Here is a 20,538-nt window from a genome sequence, read left to right as displayed (position 1 = left end):
GTACAGTCAGAGCGGGCGTTACGGCTCCTTCATCCGTACGGCTTTGGCGGCGTTAGGAGGGAATCAAACCTGAGCCGGCTCCGGGGCCTCTCAGCTTCGCTCTTATCTCCCTCTTCCCGTCCGGTTTGGGGGATCCCTTAATCCGCTTTGCATGTCAGAGAGACAACTGCCTGTCAGGACTCAGCCATATATGGAGAAGATGTGTGTTTTTTCCGCCATGTTTTCCCTTTGGAAGCCTGTTTTTGTAGACATTCCCTACACATTTCACACCAATGTTTAACAAGAACGTCACCTGGGCCCGAGCTTCGCAGGAGCAGACTCATCTCTACAAAACCTTCGCCGGCCATAAATTCAGTGCAAGAATGTCAAACGAGAGCCAATAAAACGGCTCACATCTCGCACACACATCTCACACGCGCCGCATGCCTGTTTTTTACTGTGTTCGCTAAAATCACAGGTTCTTGTTATGATGTAAACACAACCACCCGGCAAAGTGCTGCTCGCTAACGAGAACAAGGTGGTCTGAAGTCATGTGAGTTGTTGTTTAGAGGTGCGGACGCCTCTGCAGAGCGAGGTGAGGTGGGATTCGGTGAGGAGGGACGGGGAATACGAGCTGTAAAAATGGAACTATGGCTATATTTGGAATGAGAACGGCTGCAGCAGAAGGACGTAAATGCCAGCGGAGGCCTTTTATGTGAGGAATAGTCCAGGAATAAAATCTGATCTGTTTTTTAAAGATAGAGATGGAGAGAAAATGAAACACAGAGAGGAATTTTGTCTTGTGGAGAGAGAGTGATGACAGATTGCCCAGTTTTTATTTTCCCCCCTTCTTTTTTGCTTCCTCTTATTGTAAGTCCGACGCTCCGGCTCTCTCTCTCTCTCTCTCTCTGTGGGCCCGGGGCTCAGGCCGGGGCTCGGGCCGGGGCTCGGGCTGGGTTGTGTAAGTTCCTCGCTGCCTCAGTGAGATACCTCCTGGCGTCTCGGAATGAGCTTAGTTGCAGCTGCAGCAGTCATCGGGTCTGCGGGGCTCCGGAGTGAAGCAATACTGACACGCCGCCCGGTGTAACAAAGCTGATTTATACCGACTCTGCCGGAGGCCGGGGGGCTCCGTCATCCCTCAGAGCCACTGGATACACTCCTTGGCTGACCCTAAATTGATTTGAAAAGGGGAGTTCACCTATTCCCCTGCCCTTGTGACAGCGGCACAGCAGGGTCGTTTATTTCTCTAATATCCTATCACAGCCGCCCGCCTGGCAGGAAGTGCTGTCCCGCTGTAATGAAGAGGTGACCTTGAATTTAGACGTCGGCCTCCTTCAGCTTGAATACCACGAGGATACGACGACCCACACCTGGTCGCCACACACACACACACACACACACACACACACACGCACGCGCGCTTCTAGATTAAAAAGCGAGCGGCGACTTAACCTCCAGCCCATCCATCACGGGCTCTGACAGGAAGGGATGATGGCTGCCCGGGCGATAATAACTACTCCCTCATCCATTCTCATGAAACAAGACAGAGACACGGCGAGATTCTGGGGAATAATGGGTCTTATTTTAGAATGTATTTGCCAGTCATTCCTCCATTTATTAGAGCACATTCATTATTTAGTCGCCGTAATGCGCCCTAATGGCCGTACAGACATTATAATGCACCGTAAAGCTATATTTGGCCTCGCCCATCAACCTGAGAGGTCTGCCTGATGTGGAGATTAGCCCTCGCAGCAGAGAAGGACCAGCCTACGACCTCTCAACTTCCTGACGGGAAGAGGGAAACTACACGAACACCCCGAGGGCTGAGGGAGAAGCTCATCTATTTCCTGATACATCATCGTAAGACATGTGACATTGTTGATGTAGCCTTTGATTTGGCCACAAATCAAAGAGGAGGCTTGTGTCTAGGGGAAGCGGCCTGCTGAAAACCCAAACAGCCCGACCGCTGAGAGGAAGAGGTGAGGCTTCTCTTCGACCCAGACTGGGGCTCCTGGGACACCTTGAAAGCGTCGCGGTATTGTCCTGCAGACTAGCATGACACTGCTTTTAAAGTGGAAGGAAGTGCTGACCTGGCTGGAAAAAAAGGAGCGAACACAGCGCACAGACCAGGAACATCTAATCTGAGGATCGTTTGGCCAACATAGAGAGAATCTCAACGAGTGATCAGGCCCACCGCCGCCGCCGCCGCCGCCGCCGCCGCCTTCATGGACGCTCAGACAATCATCTTATAAAAACAAATGCTAGCAACATGACGGTGTTCAGTCTGCCATGCAGTTGAGGGGCATAACCTTTTTTATGCAGGAAAAATGTGATATAAAAACAAAATGTACATGAGCATAAGACTGTAACAATAACGGAAATATAATATATATATATATATATATAATATGTATACTCTCATTTATACAATAATAAATAAGGAGGAGGGAACACGTGGCTCATGGTGTAATGTATCCATAGAACCAGGCTCCGTCTAAGAATACCTTGGCTGACATCATTCTAAGATTAATCCAGGGAGGGAGGCCCCCCCCACCCCGGCCCCCCCCGGCCCCCCCCATCCCCCGGGAGCCGCCCCTCCCTCCCTCCCGCCACCCCCCCGACATGTCCGCTGACATTACAGGCACTTGGTTTGACACGGAGTCGTTTCCAGCGTTCCCCTCCGGCCCACACGCCGCCCCTCGTCTTCCTCGTCTTCCTCGTCCCCTCTGTTCGGTGACGTCGCTGCACTTAAGACCTGAACATGTTCTACAGCTTTAAAACAATAAAAAAAAGTCTTTGGTTTGGACATCTTCTTGTTTTCTACTGATACATATATCGGACCGTTACAGTTGAGTGATTTACATTCAACACTTATCTTACACAAGATAGTAATATTAATGTGCCTTAAGTTTTTTAGAACTTCAATAAATATACTTTACATCATTCATCAATGTACATGGAATGCTGTCGAGTGTTTCCCATTCCTTGTTTTCTTTCTGCTCAATGTTCTAGTTTGATACCATCAGGAGAACACGACAGGAAGTCCTTTTCTTTTTTTTTCTTCTGTACCTCATTGCTGTGTTTGTATTAAATAGAATCACATAATTGTGTCTCGGTCGGGTTCCGGAAACCTGGATTGTTCATTTGTGTTCTCCTACATTTACCACGCCCTCTCTCACTTCTGCTTATTCGTGTGTGTGTGTGTGTGTGTGTGTGCGCGCGCGTGTATATGAGGGCGTGTGTGTATGTGTGTGTGTGTGTGTGTGTGTGCTTCTGTTGGCCTGTTTGAGCGATCCATGTTATTCCAGTTCCTGGTGGAGTGGCTTCTGCACTGCTCCCTCCTCCTCCTCCTCCTCCTCCTCCTCCTCCGTCTCTGTCCAGCTGGGGAACAAATCACTATTGTTCCTTCAAACTGGATTCCTATTAGTCAAAATGAATTCAGCCTTGAGCATTTGTCTCTAATCCACTTTCTTTGATTTTGCAAAGTTTCTTCACATTATTAGATTTTGTCTTCATCCCTCCTCCGGGGCCGCTGCTCCTCCTCCTCCTCCTCCTCCTGTGTAACATCCCTGTCCTCCTCCTGTCCGGCAGCCGTCTCTCTCCCCCGTCCCGCTCGCTGCCTGGGCCGGCTGCTCTAGTTTTCTCTTCGTGGCTCTGTGTCGTCTGCCTCTTTGTACACAAGGCGTGTCGTAGCTCCATTAATGCAGCGATCCACCCCTCGCATTCCTGCAATTCTGCTGTGTCTGAGCAGGGCAAGAGATTTAAAGCTTTTCTTATCTGGATCAGTGCACAGGATCTTACAGTTAGTGAAGGTGACATTCCTTTTTCCCTTCACAGCCACTTTGCGTCGGAGAGGCTGTTCCTGGCTGTCACTGCGTATCCCCACATGCCTCTATAGTGAAGTGTCGGCGTTTCCAGTGACGCCCTTCCTCCAAATCTGGGGCGTGGAGGACAGGTGATGCCTATAGAGATCCTGCTGACAGTACAGCTGCCGTGTGTTGTTGCAAACATCTGTTGGGGGTCAGGACACTTTGTCCTCTGGGGTCCATGCTGGAAGTGCGCAAAAGCAGAGGTATGCCTTTGTACCGGGTGTGTGTGCGTGCGCCCATGCATGTCTTTTCCACCATGCCTGTGTGCGAGTGCTTGGGTGTTCCCGTCAGTACAGACTGTCCTTGGTGGTGGAGGTGTGTGTGGCGGTGGAGTCGTCGGGGAGCGAGCCGCGGCGGTTGGCTCTGGTCCTGCAGTGCAGCAGGTTCTGCAGCTCTCTGGACACGCTGCTGGAGAAAAACGTGTAAATCCACGGGTTGGTGCACGAGTTCAGACTGGCCAGTAGCATTAGGATCGTGAAGGCCACACCTGTAGGGAACACACACACACACACAACCATTAGTACACACGTGCATTAAAGGCTAATGCAGCACAAGGCAGGGAGGAGCCGCTCGCTGGTTGAGGTTGAAGCAGTCATACGTGTTGTAATCGGGGCCACACCCCATCCAGCATGTTTTTCACTCACAGCAAACCTATTTGACCTTAGCGGTTGAGCTTTGCCAGAAATTCTACGTGCTCGCTTCCCCAGGTGCCTCTGGGGACGTTTGGTCCACATCCCCCTGTAGAGACACAACTGGCCGGGCCGTGAATCAGTGTGTGCAGAATTGATTATGTTTACGAGTGGGAGGTCGGACCTTGTCGCTGCAATAGTGACGTCTCTTCTGGGCCTGGGAGAATAGCTCAACTCCCACAGGTGCAACCGCAGCAGTAGCACATGGCTGACCTCCCCCCCGGCTCCCGGACCAACAGCGGAAAGGACTGCAGCGCACAGGGAATTGGGCATTCCAAATTGGAGAGGAGAAGAGGGACAGAGGGAGAGAGAGAGAGAGAGAGAGAGAGAGAGAGAGAGAGAGAGAGAGAGAGAGCCCAGAAAGGAAGAATAACTCAAACAAAAGTGTGAGCCTATGGCGAGCGGCGCAGCGTTACACGCCACACTCAAAGGGAAGATAAAGGAGCGTACCTAAACACGCATACATGCACACACAGGTTCATTAGTCAGCCAGCGGGGAGCCGACTTCCTCCTGGATGGCTGGAGTGATGCAGAGAGATGATCACAATCTGCATCACATTGTTCCCCTGCTCTGAATCTAAACACACACACACACACACAAACACACACACACAGCGTCCAGCGCAGCTATACGGTAACCAAGGCATGATTATTGTTTTACAATGTATTTCCCTTCAGGAATAGTAACAAGGTTGTAAATATCCCAGTGGGACAAACCCTTACGTACTTCCCTTTTCTGTTTCCTCCTGCTAAGAATAAGAGTTTTATATAATAACTACAAAAATGCTTGTTCCTCTGCTGCCAAATGAAAAAGATAAACGAGTGCAAAGAGATTTCAAACTCGCAGAGCTGATACCAAATCCCTGCTTACGTTGGTGTGTGTGGACAGGATGTGTATGTGCGTACATCTGTTTGGTGTGTGAGTGTGTGTGTGTGTGTGTGTGTGAGGGGAGGATAGAAACTCCCTGCCAGGACCCCGAAGGCCAAATGCATACTTGTATCTATACGGGAACACGCTTTGTGTATGCATGTACGTGTGTGTTGACGCTTACGTTTCCTCCCCTGGGTGTGTGTGTGCGGGTGTTTATATGTATGTGTGTGTATGTGTGTGTGTGTGTGCGTGCTTGATCTCTGTGCATACGCTGCTTGGCACAGACCTTTGTTGATGAAATGTCAACATCTGGCCTGGTTGCAGCAGCAGCAGGAGCAGCAGGAGCAGCAGGAGCAGCAGGTGACATAAACAGGTTATTTACTGGCCTCTGGTGTTTGTCTTGAGCTCCAGATCAGAGGACACCCTGTCAGTCTGTCCATACAATGAGGAACAACTTAAGGCCGCGCTACCCTGCCAGTAAAGACATCAACAGACGCTGTTTTCCTGCCAGAACGCTCGGAGGGCCAGAGATGTCCTCCAGAGCTCTCTGGTTTTGGGTCAAAACAAATATTGTTTTTGACCTTGTGTTTCCCTCACTGTTAAAACATCAGAGCTGGGCCGAGGTGTACTCGGAATAATAAGGGAGAGATTGACAACGGCATTGATCAGGGGGGTTGTTGTTTTTAAACCGAACCCAAATCCGATCGTTTAGCTTTTGTTTTTGGCTGCCTGGAGAGCAAAACAGATGGGGTTTGTGCATTTGGAGGGGGGAAATTGAATGGACGCAACTGTGCAGAGAGCGATCAGGCCCAACCCCAGAAAAACAAATAATGTGATCCACTTGCAGAGAGAGGTTACTCCACAAGCATCTGCTGGGGGTTTTCCCCTCTACATAGGTGGCACGCTCTACATCCAGCACTCTCTGCTCCTCTGTTGCAATTGTTTTTGCCTTGAATATTGAATCGTTTTTTGTGCCACTTGATACGTCAAGTCCAAAAAACACGCCGGGGGGAAATGTTGTTCTTTCAGACACAATGCCGACTCCTGCCATGTTCCTGTTTCCAGTTAAAAACATTTGATCCGCGTGTTTTTACCCGTTTTGAGACATGATAAGTCCTAATAAGTAGATGTATGTCATGTCTGTAGGAGAGAGAGAGCGGTTGGTGGATTTCCTCAGCCGTGTAGACATGCGTGGAATTCCTCCCATACACACCCCGACCCACCCAGCCTCGCTCAAACACCCGCTTACGTCTAACTCTGTGGATTTTCATAATTTATCACTCTCACAGGAACCATTCTTTACAGTAAATACGTGTTGCGTGTGTAACTATGGTAACACACAATCCATCTTCTCAGGACCCCTTTGGAATTGAGCTGCCGTCATGTGTAACGCATTGCCACATGTTTTCAATTCCCAGGCGGCTAATTTGGCACTAACCTTGGTCTGGAGGGGAGGGGTCCCAGGCGGCCCACAGCTGAACGATGAAGAAGGGGGCCCAGCACACCGTGTAGACCAGCACAATGACAAGAGTCATCCTCACTGTCTTGGACATGGCCTTGGTGATGCTGGGCGGGGGAGCGGAGGGGGGTTGAGGGGGGACATAGTCAAGAGAGCAGCGCGGTGAGTAGTTTGAGGTCATCTCACAAGTGTACGTCTCCTGGCAATCGTTGCCGTTCAGAGATTGTTGCTGTGCTAACGCTTCTTCTGCTGCTGTTGCTGTTGCTGTTGCTGTTGCTGTTGTTGCTGTTGCTGTTGTTGTTGTTGTTGTTGTTGCGTCATTTTCATCCCGGCAACTGCTGTACTGAACCGTGGACGTTACATAGTCGTAGCACTCCTGGTTGTTGTGGGTGTTGTTATGGGAACCTGAAGTGTTGTTATTGGCCCCCTTTAACACCGGTCCTCTCCCGTCCCGGCCCCCGCCTCCGGACGCCCGTCTCCCCCTGTCCCTGTTCCGATCGTCGTCCTTCTTAAACCTGCGGAATCTGAAGAGGACGTTTTTCTTCTTCAGCTCGGACATCACCACCCTCTCCGACTTCAGGTAGATGTTATTGTGAATCTCCCGGAAAATTCGGATCTGAAACAAAAAAGAGATGTGATTTCCATGAATGAGCAGAAGTGGATCTGGAGTGATAACACAGCTGATCACGTCGTCAGAGACCCGGGGGCCTGAGAATTCATCACTGGCATGGCTCTCTGTGCTATTTAGAGACAATGTTGTTTGCATTTCTCCTTTACTGGACTGTGCATATTTGAGAGTGACAGGAAATTTGACGAGCGAGTGAGACAGAGCTGGCGTTCACCAGGGACCATAACCCCGCATGTTTATTAAATAACCCTCTTTTCTTGAAATCACACTGGCTCCCATATAATTTCATTGCAAGGAAAATGATTGCTTACATTCTCCTGAACAGCTGAAATAATAATTTAAGAGATTTAAACCTTGTGGCCATTTGTGCTGGTTTCTGAAGTGTTAAGGTGCCAAACTCTCCTCTCCTGCCCTCCTGTTTGATCCTCTTTATAATAGCTTCATATTAGAGTAGGTGTGCCAGGGAAACATTCTCAGAGGAGCCATTACCTGATGACGCTGCAATCCGATCCACTACGGCGCACAATTTGTGTCAGTGAAGCATGCGATACAGGATCGGCTGAGTCAATCGAACCTTTCAGAATTAATTGAATTCCTATCGGGGAGCGTAGATCACACCCCTTAAAATGTCCAAAGTCTAAAGAGGCCTCTTGATTTGAAATCTGATAATGAAAAAAGGTCACGGATTCTATGTTTGGCAGAGATCGGGTACATTCCACCCCCTGGCAGGAGGTTCTCAGAGTGGGCAGATTTTCTGAGCAGCAGTCTCAGCAGTGGTCCTCCAAAGTGCTGTGTTAATTAGGGGAAATAGCTGTGACCCTAGAAATATCTTTCTCTAAATAGAGCAGTGGCTCCAATGGGAGCCAGCCCAGAAAGCCTGTCCTCCCTGGGATGCTGCATGACACCAACCACAGACCCCCATTGGTTATCACACAATGCCAAATGCGAACACCGTGAAAACAAAACAGAATTCTATTCATGCCACACGCTCCGTTGTTGGATACTGTTGCCTGCTGCGTGTACGCTCGGTGAATCATCCCATACTGAGTGGATATCCAGCTCGACCAGTCTTACCTGACAGATAGTGATAATAACCGCGGGCAGGACGAAGACAGACACCGTCATCCAGGTGATGTAAGCCTTCAACCCCCACGTCTCGGCAAAGTGACCCCAGCACTCGTACTCTCCCGGAGCCATTTCAGAGCGAGAGAAGATGAACACCTGACAGAGCAGACAAAGGGAGGGTGGTCAGCACACCCGCAGACATGACTGTCACTTTCCTCCTCCATTAAGTGAACTGTTATGACCTCACGGTGCTAAAAATAGGACAACATCTTGAGTTCTACTAAAGGATCAGGGTGTGAATGCCTGCAGAGCTCTCCTTTCCTACATGAGCCCGTCTGTGTGCTGCTCCCTACCTGCGGTAAACTGAAGATCAGTGCCAAAGCCCAGGCCACCATGATGGGGGTGTTCCAGCGGGACATTGACCCCCCGCGGTAGGCCTGCAGCGGACAGCAGATGGCATGGTGCCGGTCTACCGTCATGGCAACTATCATGTAGGAGGACGCAAACATGCCCACAATCTGCAAGTACTTGATCGAGCGGCAGAGAAAGTCCGGCCCTTGGAACTTCTCTGTGATGTCCCATATTAACTGAGGGAGGACCTGGGGGACAAAAAGAGCAAAAAACCTGTCAATGCTCCTGCCAAAGTAAACGACCAATTACATTCGAAATATGTTGCTATTCTTAGCTCCCTGCAGAAAACCTCAAAAGCTTTTGACAGTAATTAAAACCTTTCCCTGCGTGCGGCGTGCTGGACAGAATTAAAACACATTGGGAGATAATATAATAGATCTGCAATCGGTGTTTGGTTTTATTGTTGTGGAGCCTGTCGGGTGTTGGCTCAACACAATGGTAATTTTATGACCAACGTTTGTAGTATTAGACAGCATATCAGGCAGTAAATACAATAAATCATAATTACAGAGGCAGCGGTGAGTCATATTAAAGTAGCAGTGCTGTTCCAGAAAGCTCTCAGCGGGCGCACGTGTCCCATTTTAGACCCCGGCTACAGGAACAGGGCAGAACGTCCGTGTGCATCATATAAAACTAGAACATGTTTCCTGGATTCACACCTGGATTTGTATTTCCCTTTGTTACCTCACTTGACATCGAATTGGACTCAGATCCGTTGCCGTGTTTGAGAGAAGGTAACATCCTGGGATCAGATATCACCTTTAAAGTTTGAGTTTTACGCTCCGAAATGTCACCGTGTGGCAGGAGGGATACACTCAGAAACCTGAAAACATCTGCAGACAGGAAAAATGATCTGCCAAAGGGGAACTTTGTTCACAATAGACCCATACAAACACTGTCTGACAGTAAAGTGGAGGTTTGCATGACAAGAGCAGAACCCACGAGCCTCACCGAGCTGCTTCACCAGCCTTTTGTCTTCTATTCAAATAAACTTCCCTTTTTTTCCCTAATCCTCAAAGCACCATTCACCGAGTTAATCCTCAAAGTTCCATTTTACGTCCCTGTAACCGCGCCAGCAACTGACCTGAAACAGCGCCACCACCAGGTCAGCCACACACAGGTTGACCATGAACACGTGCATGGGCGCGTTCTGCTTCCTCCTCCTGAGCAGCACCCACAGCACAAAGCCGTTCCCCAGGGTGGTGAGCGCCAGCACCAGCGACAGCACGGCGATCTCGGCCCGGGCCAGGCCCAAGTCCCTCACGCGGGGCGGGAGCGTGTGGGGCGTGATGGTGGATCCATTATCGGGGAAGAGGTCGAACAACGAGCCGCCGCTGTGAGAAGAGTTGAAAGTGTTGAGCTCGGAGACAAACAGGGAGGGAGTGAAGTTGGTCGGCCCGCCGGCTGCCAGGGAGGAAGGGGCTAACCCATCCCAGTCTGCGTCGGCACTGATGCTTTCCATTCCTGAAACACAGAAGTGGTCATGTGAGAAACGACTTAATAACCTCTTGTTGTTGGTAAAAAGAGCAGTTTGCGGGGATGTTGGAGCGATGCCCTGTTGGAACAATCACACGTTCAGATCAGAAGCGTTTGTCAGCTGACGAACTTTGTCCCTTAAGAAATGAAGAAAAAACTTTATTTTTATTGAGGATACACAGTGATTTAGTGTTGCATCTTCTTTTTAAAAGGGTGTTTGTCCCCCATATTTTATTGCAGCGGATACACGCTAGCAGAACAGAGGGAGATCCAGTCAGACAGAGATGGTATGCAGAGGCTGACGTGAGAATGTTGCATTTTCTGGCGCCGTGTCCATATTTTAAATAATCCTCTCAGCGTCTGTTTGTTCATCTCTCAGAGGTTACAGCTCGGTTTGACGCACATCCAGACCCGTTTGTTTTCCTTTTCATACTCTCCCCAAAGTCCATTCGACAGCTCTTTCCTCAGGATCCCACCCTGCTTACTCCTTCACCTCCTCTCTCATAATCTCTCTCATCCCTTTCTTTCCCCCCATAAATTCCTCTTTTCTCTTGTTTTGGTTCCCACTCTCCGTCTTGCACCCTCGTACGCATGCAGGCATTCTTTCCTCTTCCTCTTCCTCCGGCTCTGCTTCCCTCTTCATCTCAATAAGATATCAGTTTATTTTCCTTCGTTTACAAATAAATACCGCCGGGCGTGAACCAAATTGATGGGGATGGACGCGACAATTTAAGGGAGAGTTGTGGTGATCTCGGTGCCGACTTGATCAAATAAACTTCATATCAAAGAAAGAACGGGAGGAAAGGGAGGGGAGCGAAAGAAGAGCGATGAGGTGCATGAAGCGAGAGAGAGACGAGAGAGAGAGAGAGAGAGAAAGAGGAAACTGGAAAGTGGAAAAGGGAAGATAAGACAAAGAAAGAGGAGGTCAGATGTGACACTAAAGCCGAGGGGGAGTGGGTTGATGCTGAATTGATTGTGGTTGTGCGCAGGAGCCGTTTACGACACGACAAATCTGTGTTTGGAAATTTTCCGCCTCTCTAAAAATAGAATTAAAAAAGTCGCGCTAGTATAGTGCGGTTGAGTGAGACTAGCAAGACTTTACAAGGTTCCTCCCGCTACTCCACCGGGACTTAATGGCCAATTTGCTTGTGATAGCTTAGTCACTGCTGCGTCGGAGAGATAACACGGGCCCAAACGTACAGTGAACGCTACACGCCAGCTCGTGCCAGAGGAATGCATTGGGCCGAGTGCGTGACGGGCCGGGCCAGCTGGACCTGTCTGCCCGGCGTGACGCTAAATCAGCAGGTCAAAGGAAGAGAAGCTGAGCAGAACCGTTTTTATTAAATCCAACCAGCAAATCCTCAGTTCCTCTGGATCAAGACCGCGACGTGGACATAGATGGCTACACAAAGTCCAAACTTCAAAAAGCTAAATCTGTGTGTGTGTGAGTGTGTGTGTGTGTGTGTGTGTGTGTGTGTTGGGGTCTGTCTGTCTTCTAGCAGCAGAGCAGGTCAGGCCCCAGCAGCCACACAGTGATGCCCCCCCCCCCCCCCCCACCCCCACACACACACACACACCCCGGCCCCCCTGCCCCTGTATTAACTGAGGCGAGACCCGGTAAGCAAAGGATTTAGGAGAAACAGCCTGGTGGTGAAGCGTAAACACAAATATCCTGCGTCTTCTTATTCTAAGCAGATAACACATGTTGTATATTTACTTTAATTGAAAAAAGGCCTAAAAGGGCGTCCCTCAGTGTGCACAAAGGGTTAAATTCCTCCATAATCCCTATTGGGGGAGTCACTGTGCTATTTGAGGTGACACAGTCGGAGAGAGTGCGACTGGCTGGAAACAGTTACAATCAATTCATTTGGTTTTCTTTACTGTCAATTTTGTTTTGTCTTCAGTTAATCATTACCTCGTCTCAGCAGCTGGTTGTTTTTACTGTATTTATCCATTTTATTGAAGTGTTTTTAAGCCAAATGAACAAAGTTAGGTGAAAGTAAACTGCTATTTGGTGTTTTCTGTTATTCTCAGCCAAAGAGCCGACCTGGATCCTTTTGATTCTGAGATGTAGAAAGTTGATACGTTGATAAAATCCAATCTAGTGAGAACCTTCCATATTCAGAGCAGCGTGAGACAGAGACAGAACCCAAACAGTCCAACATGTCATCACCATCACATCAGGTCATACGGCGGCGACGACATGCGTCAAACATCAAAAGCCAAACGTGTGTGTTTCTAAACTCTCCGGTACGTTTGACCCGGAGCAGAGGTCCGAGCGCGTGTCCTTGGATCAAAGTTAGTAATACTCTCACGTATGATCTGTTTGTTTTTTTTCTTCTTTTTTTAATTAAAGAGGTTAGACAAGGCCTTCTTTTTTCATCCTGGAATCTCTTGGCCCTTCTTTGTCTCTGCCCTCCGCTGCAATTATAACTCATGAGAGGCTCCTTTGTGCTCCCGCAGCCTTTTTGTCTCCTTGAAATAATTACATTATATATATATTATTATATTATATATGCTGGTGTGACTAATTTATAATTTAACATTATGCCCCTGTGCAGATTTGTATTAATAACTCTTTAACCCCGGTGGGTCCTGATTAATGAATTCATTGTCTTAGAGTGAAAAGGAGATTAAATCCTTTAATAGACTTTACCAAAAGTGAGTAAATGGTTTTCTATTCTTCAGGCGTGAGACGGGGTTCTTGTGTCTGTGGGAAGAGGAAGGACTCACAAACGTCCGTCCAGCGCCTCCTTCAGAGTCACGGGCTGGAAACTGTGAACGAGCTCCCGTTTTTTCCTGAAATCCTCAAGGACACTGACTGTTTTCTCCAAATATGTTCATGTCTCATTTGCATGGCTCGCGCATCCAAGAAATCAAGATGGATGGTCTTCAAATTGCTCAATGGCTCCACAACAGGAGACCCACGCACAGAGTAAAACATCTGGCACCGCCGTTTCCTGTCCTCAGAGGCAATTCCTCGAACCGAAGTTACATTGAGAAGGTAAATAATGTCTGCAGACGTGCGCTGGGCTTTGATTTGATGTATTCCGTTTTTACACACAGAGGGTTTTCTGAGAGTGCATTACGCGTCAAGGCTTTTTCGGAACAGCGCTGGTTTCCCATCTGTCCCATCGACTTAACGTATAGCGCAAATTGTTCCATCTCCTCATGCTGGATGGACTGCGAGCTGCTTTTAGTAGTTAGTGCAGTACATTGCTTCCTCTCTTTACTTTAAAGCTTTCACTCTGATTAATGACTGAGTCGATTCTTCCTTTTGCTTTCCTCGCTGCAGGCAAAAACCAGTGTGGCACCATCTATTTTCAAGTCCTCTCCATCCTATACCTCTTTCCACACACGGGGCGCCTCGGGGGAAAACACAAACAGGTAGTTAAAGCGCAGGAGGAAACACTGGAGCAACCGGCCGTTTACATCTTTCAACATCTCAGCCGTCTTTTCTCACTGTTCACACATGTTTTGGTCATTCCTTTGACAAACTACTAGATGTGATGTGCCAACTATGCAGAGATCCAACTGCAGTCTGCAAGAGTGTCAGAATCCCACTAAACCCTGAGGTATTCAAAGCATCTGCATTGATTATCATTTGCCAAAAGCTATTACACAAAAAGCCGTTTAAGGGAATGATGACTTTTTCATTATTTTGTCAAAATGAAGTATTATTTGGTTATTTTTATCAAAGTGACTCTGACTTGAGATAACAAAGTGGAGATGTTAAAGGAACGCACTTATCTGATGAAATGCGGACGTAAGCTGCCATGCTTTTCTCTTCATTCTCAGCTTTTCACATTTATCCTATTGAATATTTTGATTAAAGAAAGCGTCTGACAGGACGGCGAGCGTGCAGTTCGGGGACATTTTGGGGATTGTTTTTTATACAGCGAGGAGGGGAGGAAAGAAGCAGAAAGAGAGAAAGGAAAGAAACAATAATGAGACCGTGGAAATGTGATACACATGTGAATTAGGTGCGTAACGAAACAAAGGTGAGGCGACGCAGCAGAGCCGGCGGCCCGCACAGTCGCCCTCGTACAGGTTATCGCTGATTTATAATTGTTGTCCTGTAACAGAGGGATACGAGTGAAGACAGAGTGTCACGGTTACATGGGTCCATGTGTGTGACACGCTGCCATATGGAGATGAGAGGGGAGGGGGAGAGAGGAAAGGACAAAGATAGAAAAGAGAACTAGAACCATAAAGAGAACCAGGCTGTGTAACGTTCATGTGAATTAAGACAGAGAGGAGACGAAGAGAGCGACAGCAGCAAACCACAGCAGACGCAGATGTGTTGTTGTGTGTGACAGAATATAAATTTGGGTGACCTCATCGTGTGCTAGTCTGATTATTTTCTACGTACAGTTTGTACAGGACATCATACAGGTATCACAAGGCAAGAGACAGGAAAGGGGCGGAGCTTTTCACTGTTAATCTTATAACCTTGTTCAGGGAGGGGCTGGATGAGAGAAACTTTGGGCCACAAAGTGTTTTTTATAGACAGAGACAGGGGAAAAAAATAATATTTGAATCAAAATAGAAAACATACGTTGGGAACTGAAACTGAAAAATATAGCCTGTTCCAAGTTTTGTCTCTTCCATTTTCTGTGGTATGAAAACATTTTTTTTCCTCTCCTTTTCTAGCAAAAGCTCCATTGAAACGATGGGAGATTATAATGCAAATGAGAAGCTTTGCATGACAAGGAATTTTCCGAAAATAACAAACAATTGATCCGCCTTCCACACAATGAGGTGAAAGTGAATCGATTCAAGATGCCGGGGCTAAATTTGGACATTTAGATCCACATTGTGTGTCAGCTGGTGTCAGGGTGGACAGACAGGGCAGGACGGAGGTGGCAGAGGACGGATAATAGCCGTCCAGATGAAAGAGGCGGTGGACGCGGTGGTGGCGCACAAACAGGTGCTTCAGCCCCGGGAGCAAAGTCTGGAAAAATAATCCAAACTTAATGAGAGACCCATCACTGCCCTGCCTGTCTTGTGCGTGTGTGTGTGTGTGTGTCGCTCCCTTGATTAGTTCCCATTGACCAGGTCTGACCCTCGCTCATTACCGTGGACCTTTCAGTCCTCGTTAGCCGCCCAGAGTACACACAACAACCTGCCACTAATTTCCACCTTTAATCTGCCTTTCTTCCCCTTCTTCTCCATTTTTCCCCCCTCACCTGCTACTTTCTCTGATTTTTCACATTCATCCGCCCACCGTCTCTCCTTTTCCTATCCTGCCCTGTCATTCAAGATAAAACCTGCAGAGGAAACACTTTCTGATAGGCTTGTTATTCCTTTTAGTTTCAATTATCATCCTCATTGATTGATGTGGGCCGCAGGAAGCCGGATCATCCTGGCCTGCCTGCAATCAGCATCTTAGCTGAGCCAACCGAGCGTAGCATTAGGGTCGCACAGTGTGATATACATGTGCTTTAATGTTCTTTGCTGCCTTCCTTAGAATAACAAGAGACTTTATTTGCATACTGATCAATAGAGACTTACACAATAGCGGCGTTGGGTGAGTCATGTGGTGCCACATGTCGGCCTGTGCAGCGTTTCATCTGCATGATAAAGTAGAGACTGCTAACCTTTCCTCTGCGAGCTCCTGCCCACATCACAAATGAGATCTTCATTCACGATCTCACGCGCAGCATAAGATCGCCCACCTGAGTCGATTCAATGACACGCAGCTTTTCACCTTCTGGAGACGTGACGGCACCCGCTGTACTCATTAAAACTCCGATTCACTGCTTTGTATTTATGATTCCTTTGTCCCTGCAGGTTGTACTCTGCATTGTTTACTCCATAACTACCCCGGCTATAAATGCACACACTTTGTTCTTTTACGCTCTTGCCCAGACAACCCATTAAACGTTAATCATGCGGGACCACACATCACTGCACACACTGATACAGTCATTACTTGCCCATATTTCATCACCTCTCCTGCGTGTGCAGCACTTCCTAAAGTTCTGTTTTTACAAACACTGACGAGAGTTTGTTTCCATAACAGAAGAGCCACTCGGTGCTGAGGAAGCTCCGAGTCTCCTTATCTGCACTGATAAAGCCTGTTAAGGAGACCAGTGGCTGTTTTTCTTGTTATGTATCATGAACTAGCACACAACCAACGCCTAGATAGCATAAACAAAAACTCATCAAGTATTCGTGTGTCATTAACTAGCACACAACCAACGCCTACATAGCATAAACAAAAACTCATCAAGTATTCGTGTGTCATTAACTAGCACACAACCAACGCCTACATAGCATAAACAAAAACTCATCAAGTATTCGTGTGTCATTAACTAGCACACAACCAACCGGTGTTACACCCTAAACAATTACTCTTCATTCTTCATATTACAAACTACAGTCAGTATGAAAGCCGAGCATTCAGAGCTGCACGTTCACCACATTGGCTGAAACGACGCGCCTGACAGTTTGCTGTTGATACAATCAGATCCAAGCCACATGATGAGGTGAACGTGGAAAGGATCCCTGTCAGAGATCAGACCCAATAGAGCATGAAAATAATTGTAATGATGATGATGATGATGATGATTTTTCCTGATGGAACTTTCAAGGGAGTCTTCATCTTATACATACCGTACGTACGCTGCCAAATAAAAAAAAAGGAAATGCGATGAATGGAAAAATATCTCTCAGGCACACGGGGATGCAAACAGCTTCCTGTCCTCAATCACAATAACAATGTTTCTATACAGCACTTTGTTGATTAAACTGCCACACTACACAGATTCACTCGAGGTGTGGAAGGCAGCTTGTGCAAAAGCAAAAGGCAAAGTTCTCCGTTTCACGACGATGGGGATGCATTTGGGGGAATTTGCACTTCCAACCGCCACACAGCGTGAGCGACCTTTTGTCCATTTTTATTAGAAATGATGAGCTGTTCAGACATTCCTCAAGCCAGCCAATATGTCAACAAACAGTGATCTTTGAAGATGAGCAATAGTATTTACAATAAAAACAGCACCTGAGCTCACCATGTACAGACGCTTGATTTATCTTTTTAAAATAAGGGCAGGACATAGACACCGAAAACTACTCAAATGGAAACATAGATGTGTGCACACACACACACGCACGCACATAAAAGGAGGACCCCAAGGCGAGTGTGAGAGTGTGTGTGTGTGTGTGTGTGTGTGTGTGTGTGTGGCTCACCTTGTTGTCAGTGCATGGTAAGCTTTCTCACGCGTGTCCTTTTCTCCCCGCTGTGCTTTGCTTCTCTTCTCTGTGACAAAACAGGAGAGCCGTCACCATTACAGTCCATTAACATTACATGCACCAGCAGATCACATGAACTCCTGAGCACAGCCAAGGAGGACAAGTTACAGGAACGTACGCATTTTAATACGGCTGCACCTCGGAACGCAGTCACTTGTGTCTGACCTGATATACTGGAATATGACAATGACATATAATTTAAAAAGGCCACACATGCTTGATGAATTCATTAAGATTCAATACATTCCATTACTACACCCCAGTGTTGTACATTCAGTTCAAATAAATACAAAATAGGGTTTATTTCATTTTTATGGCAAGAGCAAAGTATTTCTCTAACACACTTAAAGGCAATTCAGAGCTTTACAAAGGCAGAAAGAGATTAAAATTACAGACTGCAGATCAGAGAGTTTAAAGGTCGATTAAAGGGGAAGATAGAAGCCAGAATTCATATAATGGAATAAAACCAAGGGGGCCTTTTATTGATGAGCAGTTGTAAGAAATGTTCACCAGACTGCAGAATGTAAATGTTAAGGAGAAACGTTTTGGAAATCTGCCAGATTGCAAAAACATTAATTCGCCCAGACCATAAAAAGTGTACAGTCATACAGTTTGAATGGGGATGTGTGCTCTCCAGAGGAAGCTACTCTCTTTGTTTGCGGTTATTTGATGACAGACGTATCATATCATTTTGACAAAACCCATTAATAAGGAGAACCACGCTGCAGTTACTGGAGTTTTTGCAGACGCGGCACTAAGAATAGCAATAAGACCGTGATTCTGGGGCAGAGACGGCGAGTCCGGATGAATAAATGTATGAAGAGTGACGGGAAGACGGAATACAAATATAGCGAATATGTGTAGTTTCACTTTAGTGCTGTAAGGAAAGAGGAGCGACACAGAGGAAACAGAGAGATGACCTAGATTGGTCAGTAAACAAATCTATTCAAACACTAAGTGAGTGTCAACTTTGAGTGTCTACAGTCCACTGAATTACGCGTGATAACAGACGGGACGGGTAGCAGCGGCAGCAGCAGTCGTGTAAATATGAATATTAGTCAGTATTGAATGAGGATTCTGAGTAAAGCGCACTTACTGATCTCCGCTCCTCCTCAGACGTGTCAGAATTCCCCCCCAAAATTATAATCACATCCTCCGCGCTGTCACAGCCGAGTCCCCGCCGTTCACTGCGGGTGTCACTTAGCGTGTGTGTGACTCAACTGGGCAGCAGGTAAAAATATCAAAGCGCCTGCCTGCCTGCCTGCCTGCCACACACACACACACACACTCACTCACCCTCACACTCACAGAGACACACACGCAAAACCCAAAACAACCCAGGTAGCTTTTCTGTCAGTGTGACAAAGAACTTGTGCAAGGTTTGTCCAAGTTCTTTGCGTGCCTGGTGACTGTATGGTCCCCGCGGTGCTGACGTTCACAAGTGTGTGTCAGGGTAGAAATCCATTTGATAGCCATGCGCGTCCTGGATCCCTGTGCGTCACGTTAGAGGGCTCCTGAAATGTGAAATGTGCTGCGCCCCCAGCACCTTCCAGCAGGAAAATGAATTTGAGCTCCGGCTGCTCCTAGCACCCTCTCTCTCTTTCTCCCTCCCTCTCTCTCTCCCTCCCTCCCTCTCTCTCCCCCCTCCCGCCCCGCTAACCCCTCCTCCTGGGCCAACCAGCCTGTCCTCTGAGGGTGGAGCGAGCAGCCCGGGGTTGAGGGAGACATACATACCTATAAAGTGTATAGCGGAGAACGAGAGAGAGAGAGGTGTGTGTGACAGAGTGTGTGTGTGTGTGTGTGTGTGTGTATGAGCACGTGTTTGGTCACTAATACCCGCGCGTGCTTGTGTCCTCTTTGTAATGATTTATACCCCTGTAAAGTCGCAGATACTCGCCGCGCGCATGTCTTAATGCACTCTGTCTCCTTTGCTATCGATGCGCGGCTCGTGCGCTGCCATCCATCCAGGAATGCTGATTGGCTGACTCATCCGGGGCAAGCAGCGGGTCACGCCCTTAGTGTACACACACACACACACCCACGCACAGACATACACACACACACACACACACACACAGCACGAGGGGAAGGTTCCAGCGCGTGAAAGAAAAGAAAAAGGGGAAAAAAAAGAGGCGCTTCCTGCGGTAATGACACTGCTCTGACACACACACAGGCACGCACGCGCACACAGGCACGCACGCGCATTCACGTGACAGTAGGAAACACACATGCAAAACCGGTGGTGCACCTTAGTTTATGTATTCATAAATCCATGGCGGCACATACACCTTGATGCAGACATGTTAAACCGGCGCGCAGACACGCCCAAACACACACACTCACACACACAGAGAGGCAAACAGCACGCAATGCAAATGTAACAAAGCAGATTGCAGGTGAGTAAATGACTGCCTCCTCTTACTTTTCCCTATACAGTAGTTAACAAGAGACGTATTTCATTTATATTTTATAAGCATTTTATCATGCCCATCTAGTAGTCTGTAGTACACACACACACACACACACACACACACACACACACACTCCCTAACACACACAAACAAACAGGACTCCTTAAACTCATGGGGTTATTTTCTGCCCGTCTAGCCCCAAGCCACTGATCTCTGGCCAGCAGAGACTGGATTGTCCCATGATGTCAGAAAAGCTGGCGGCGTTCCTCCAGCGGTGGTGCCAGGTTCACATCAGATGTCTCCTTCAGCTGGACCATTCTGTCCGCCGAGGAGGAGGTGGGGCTTTGAACTCTCTGAGAATCACTGTAATGCGATTATGCCCGCTCCTCTGGCCTCACTGGAAATTTTTCTCACAAAAGCGGC

At 47.8% G+C, this 20,538-nt stretch overlaps 1 protein-coding gene across 1 annotated transcript; it reads right to left on the bottom strand.

The window, feature by feature from the left end:
* Positions 1-2,741: 2,741 nt before the first annotated feature.
* On the bottom strand, positions 2,742-19,287 carry avpr2aa (arginine vasopressin receptor 2a, duplicate a). Its single transcript, XM_076171878.1, has 7 exons — positions 18,801-19,287; positions 17,642-17,711; positions 10,056-10,435; positions 8,914-9,159; positions 8,570-8,716; positions 6,847-7,483; positions 2,742-4,335 (listed from the first exon to the last, which is right to left on the bottom strand). Exons 3-7 carry the CDS (start codon positions 10,431-10,433, stop codon positions 4,136-4,138), a joined length of 1,608 nt encoding a protein of 535 aa, XP_076027993.1. The 5' UTR covers positions 10,434-10,435; positions 17,642-17,711; positions 18,801-19,287; the 3' UTR covers positions 2,742-4,135.
* Between the last annotated feature and the right edge of the window lie 1,251 nt (positions 19,288-20,538).

This window comes from Genypterus blacodes, unplaced genomic scaffold, assembly GCF_046128005.1.
Source record: "Genypterus blacodes isolate CSIRO-AG114 ecotype Tasmania unplaced genomic scaffold, CSIRO-AGI_Gbla_v1 ptg000274l_1, whole genome shotgun sequence".
NCBI classification, from domain to species: Eukaryota; Metazoa; Chordata; class Actinopteri; order Ophidiiformes; family Ophidiidae; genus Genypterus; species Genypterus blacodes.
The sequence above is the reverse complement of the archived record's forward strand: the minus strand, read 5'-3'. Positions and strand labels throughout refer to the sequence as shown.

What these genes read in the sequence shown, in the direction of transcription:
- avpr2aa (XM_076171878.1), bottom strand. Translation starts at nt 10,433, where the DNA reads ATGGAAAGCATCAGTGCCGACGCAGACTGGGATGGGTTAGCCCCTTCC. An exon ending in TGATCTTCAGTTTACCGCAG is followed by an intron (nt 8,717 to 8,913) that starts GTAGGGAGCAGC and finishes CTGCTCTGTCAG; the next exon opens with GTGTTCATCTTCTCTCGCTC. An exon ending in TTATTATCACTATCTGTCAG is followed by an intron (nt 7,484 to 8,569) that starts GTAAGACTGGTC and finishes TTTTTGTTTCAG; the next exon opens with ATCCGAATTTTCCGGGAGAT.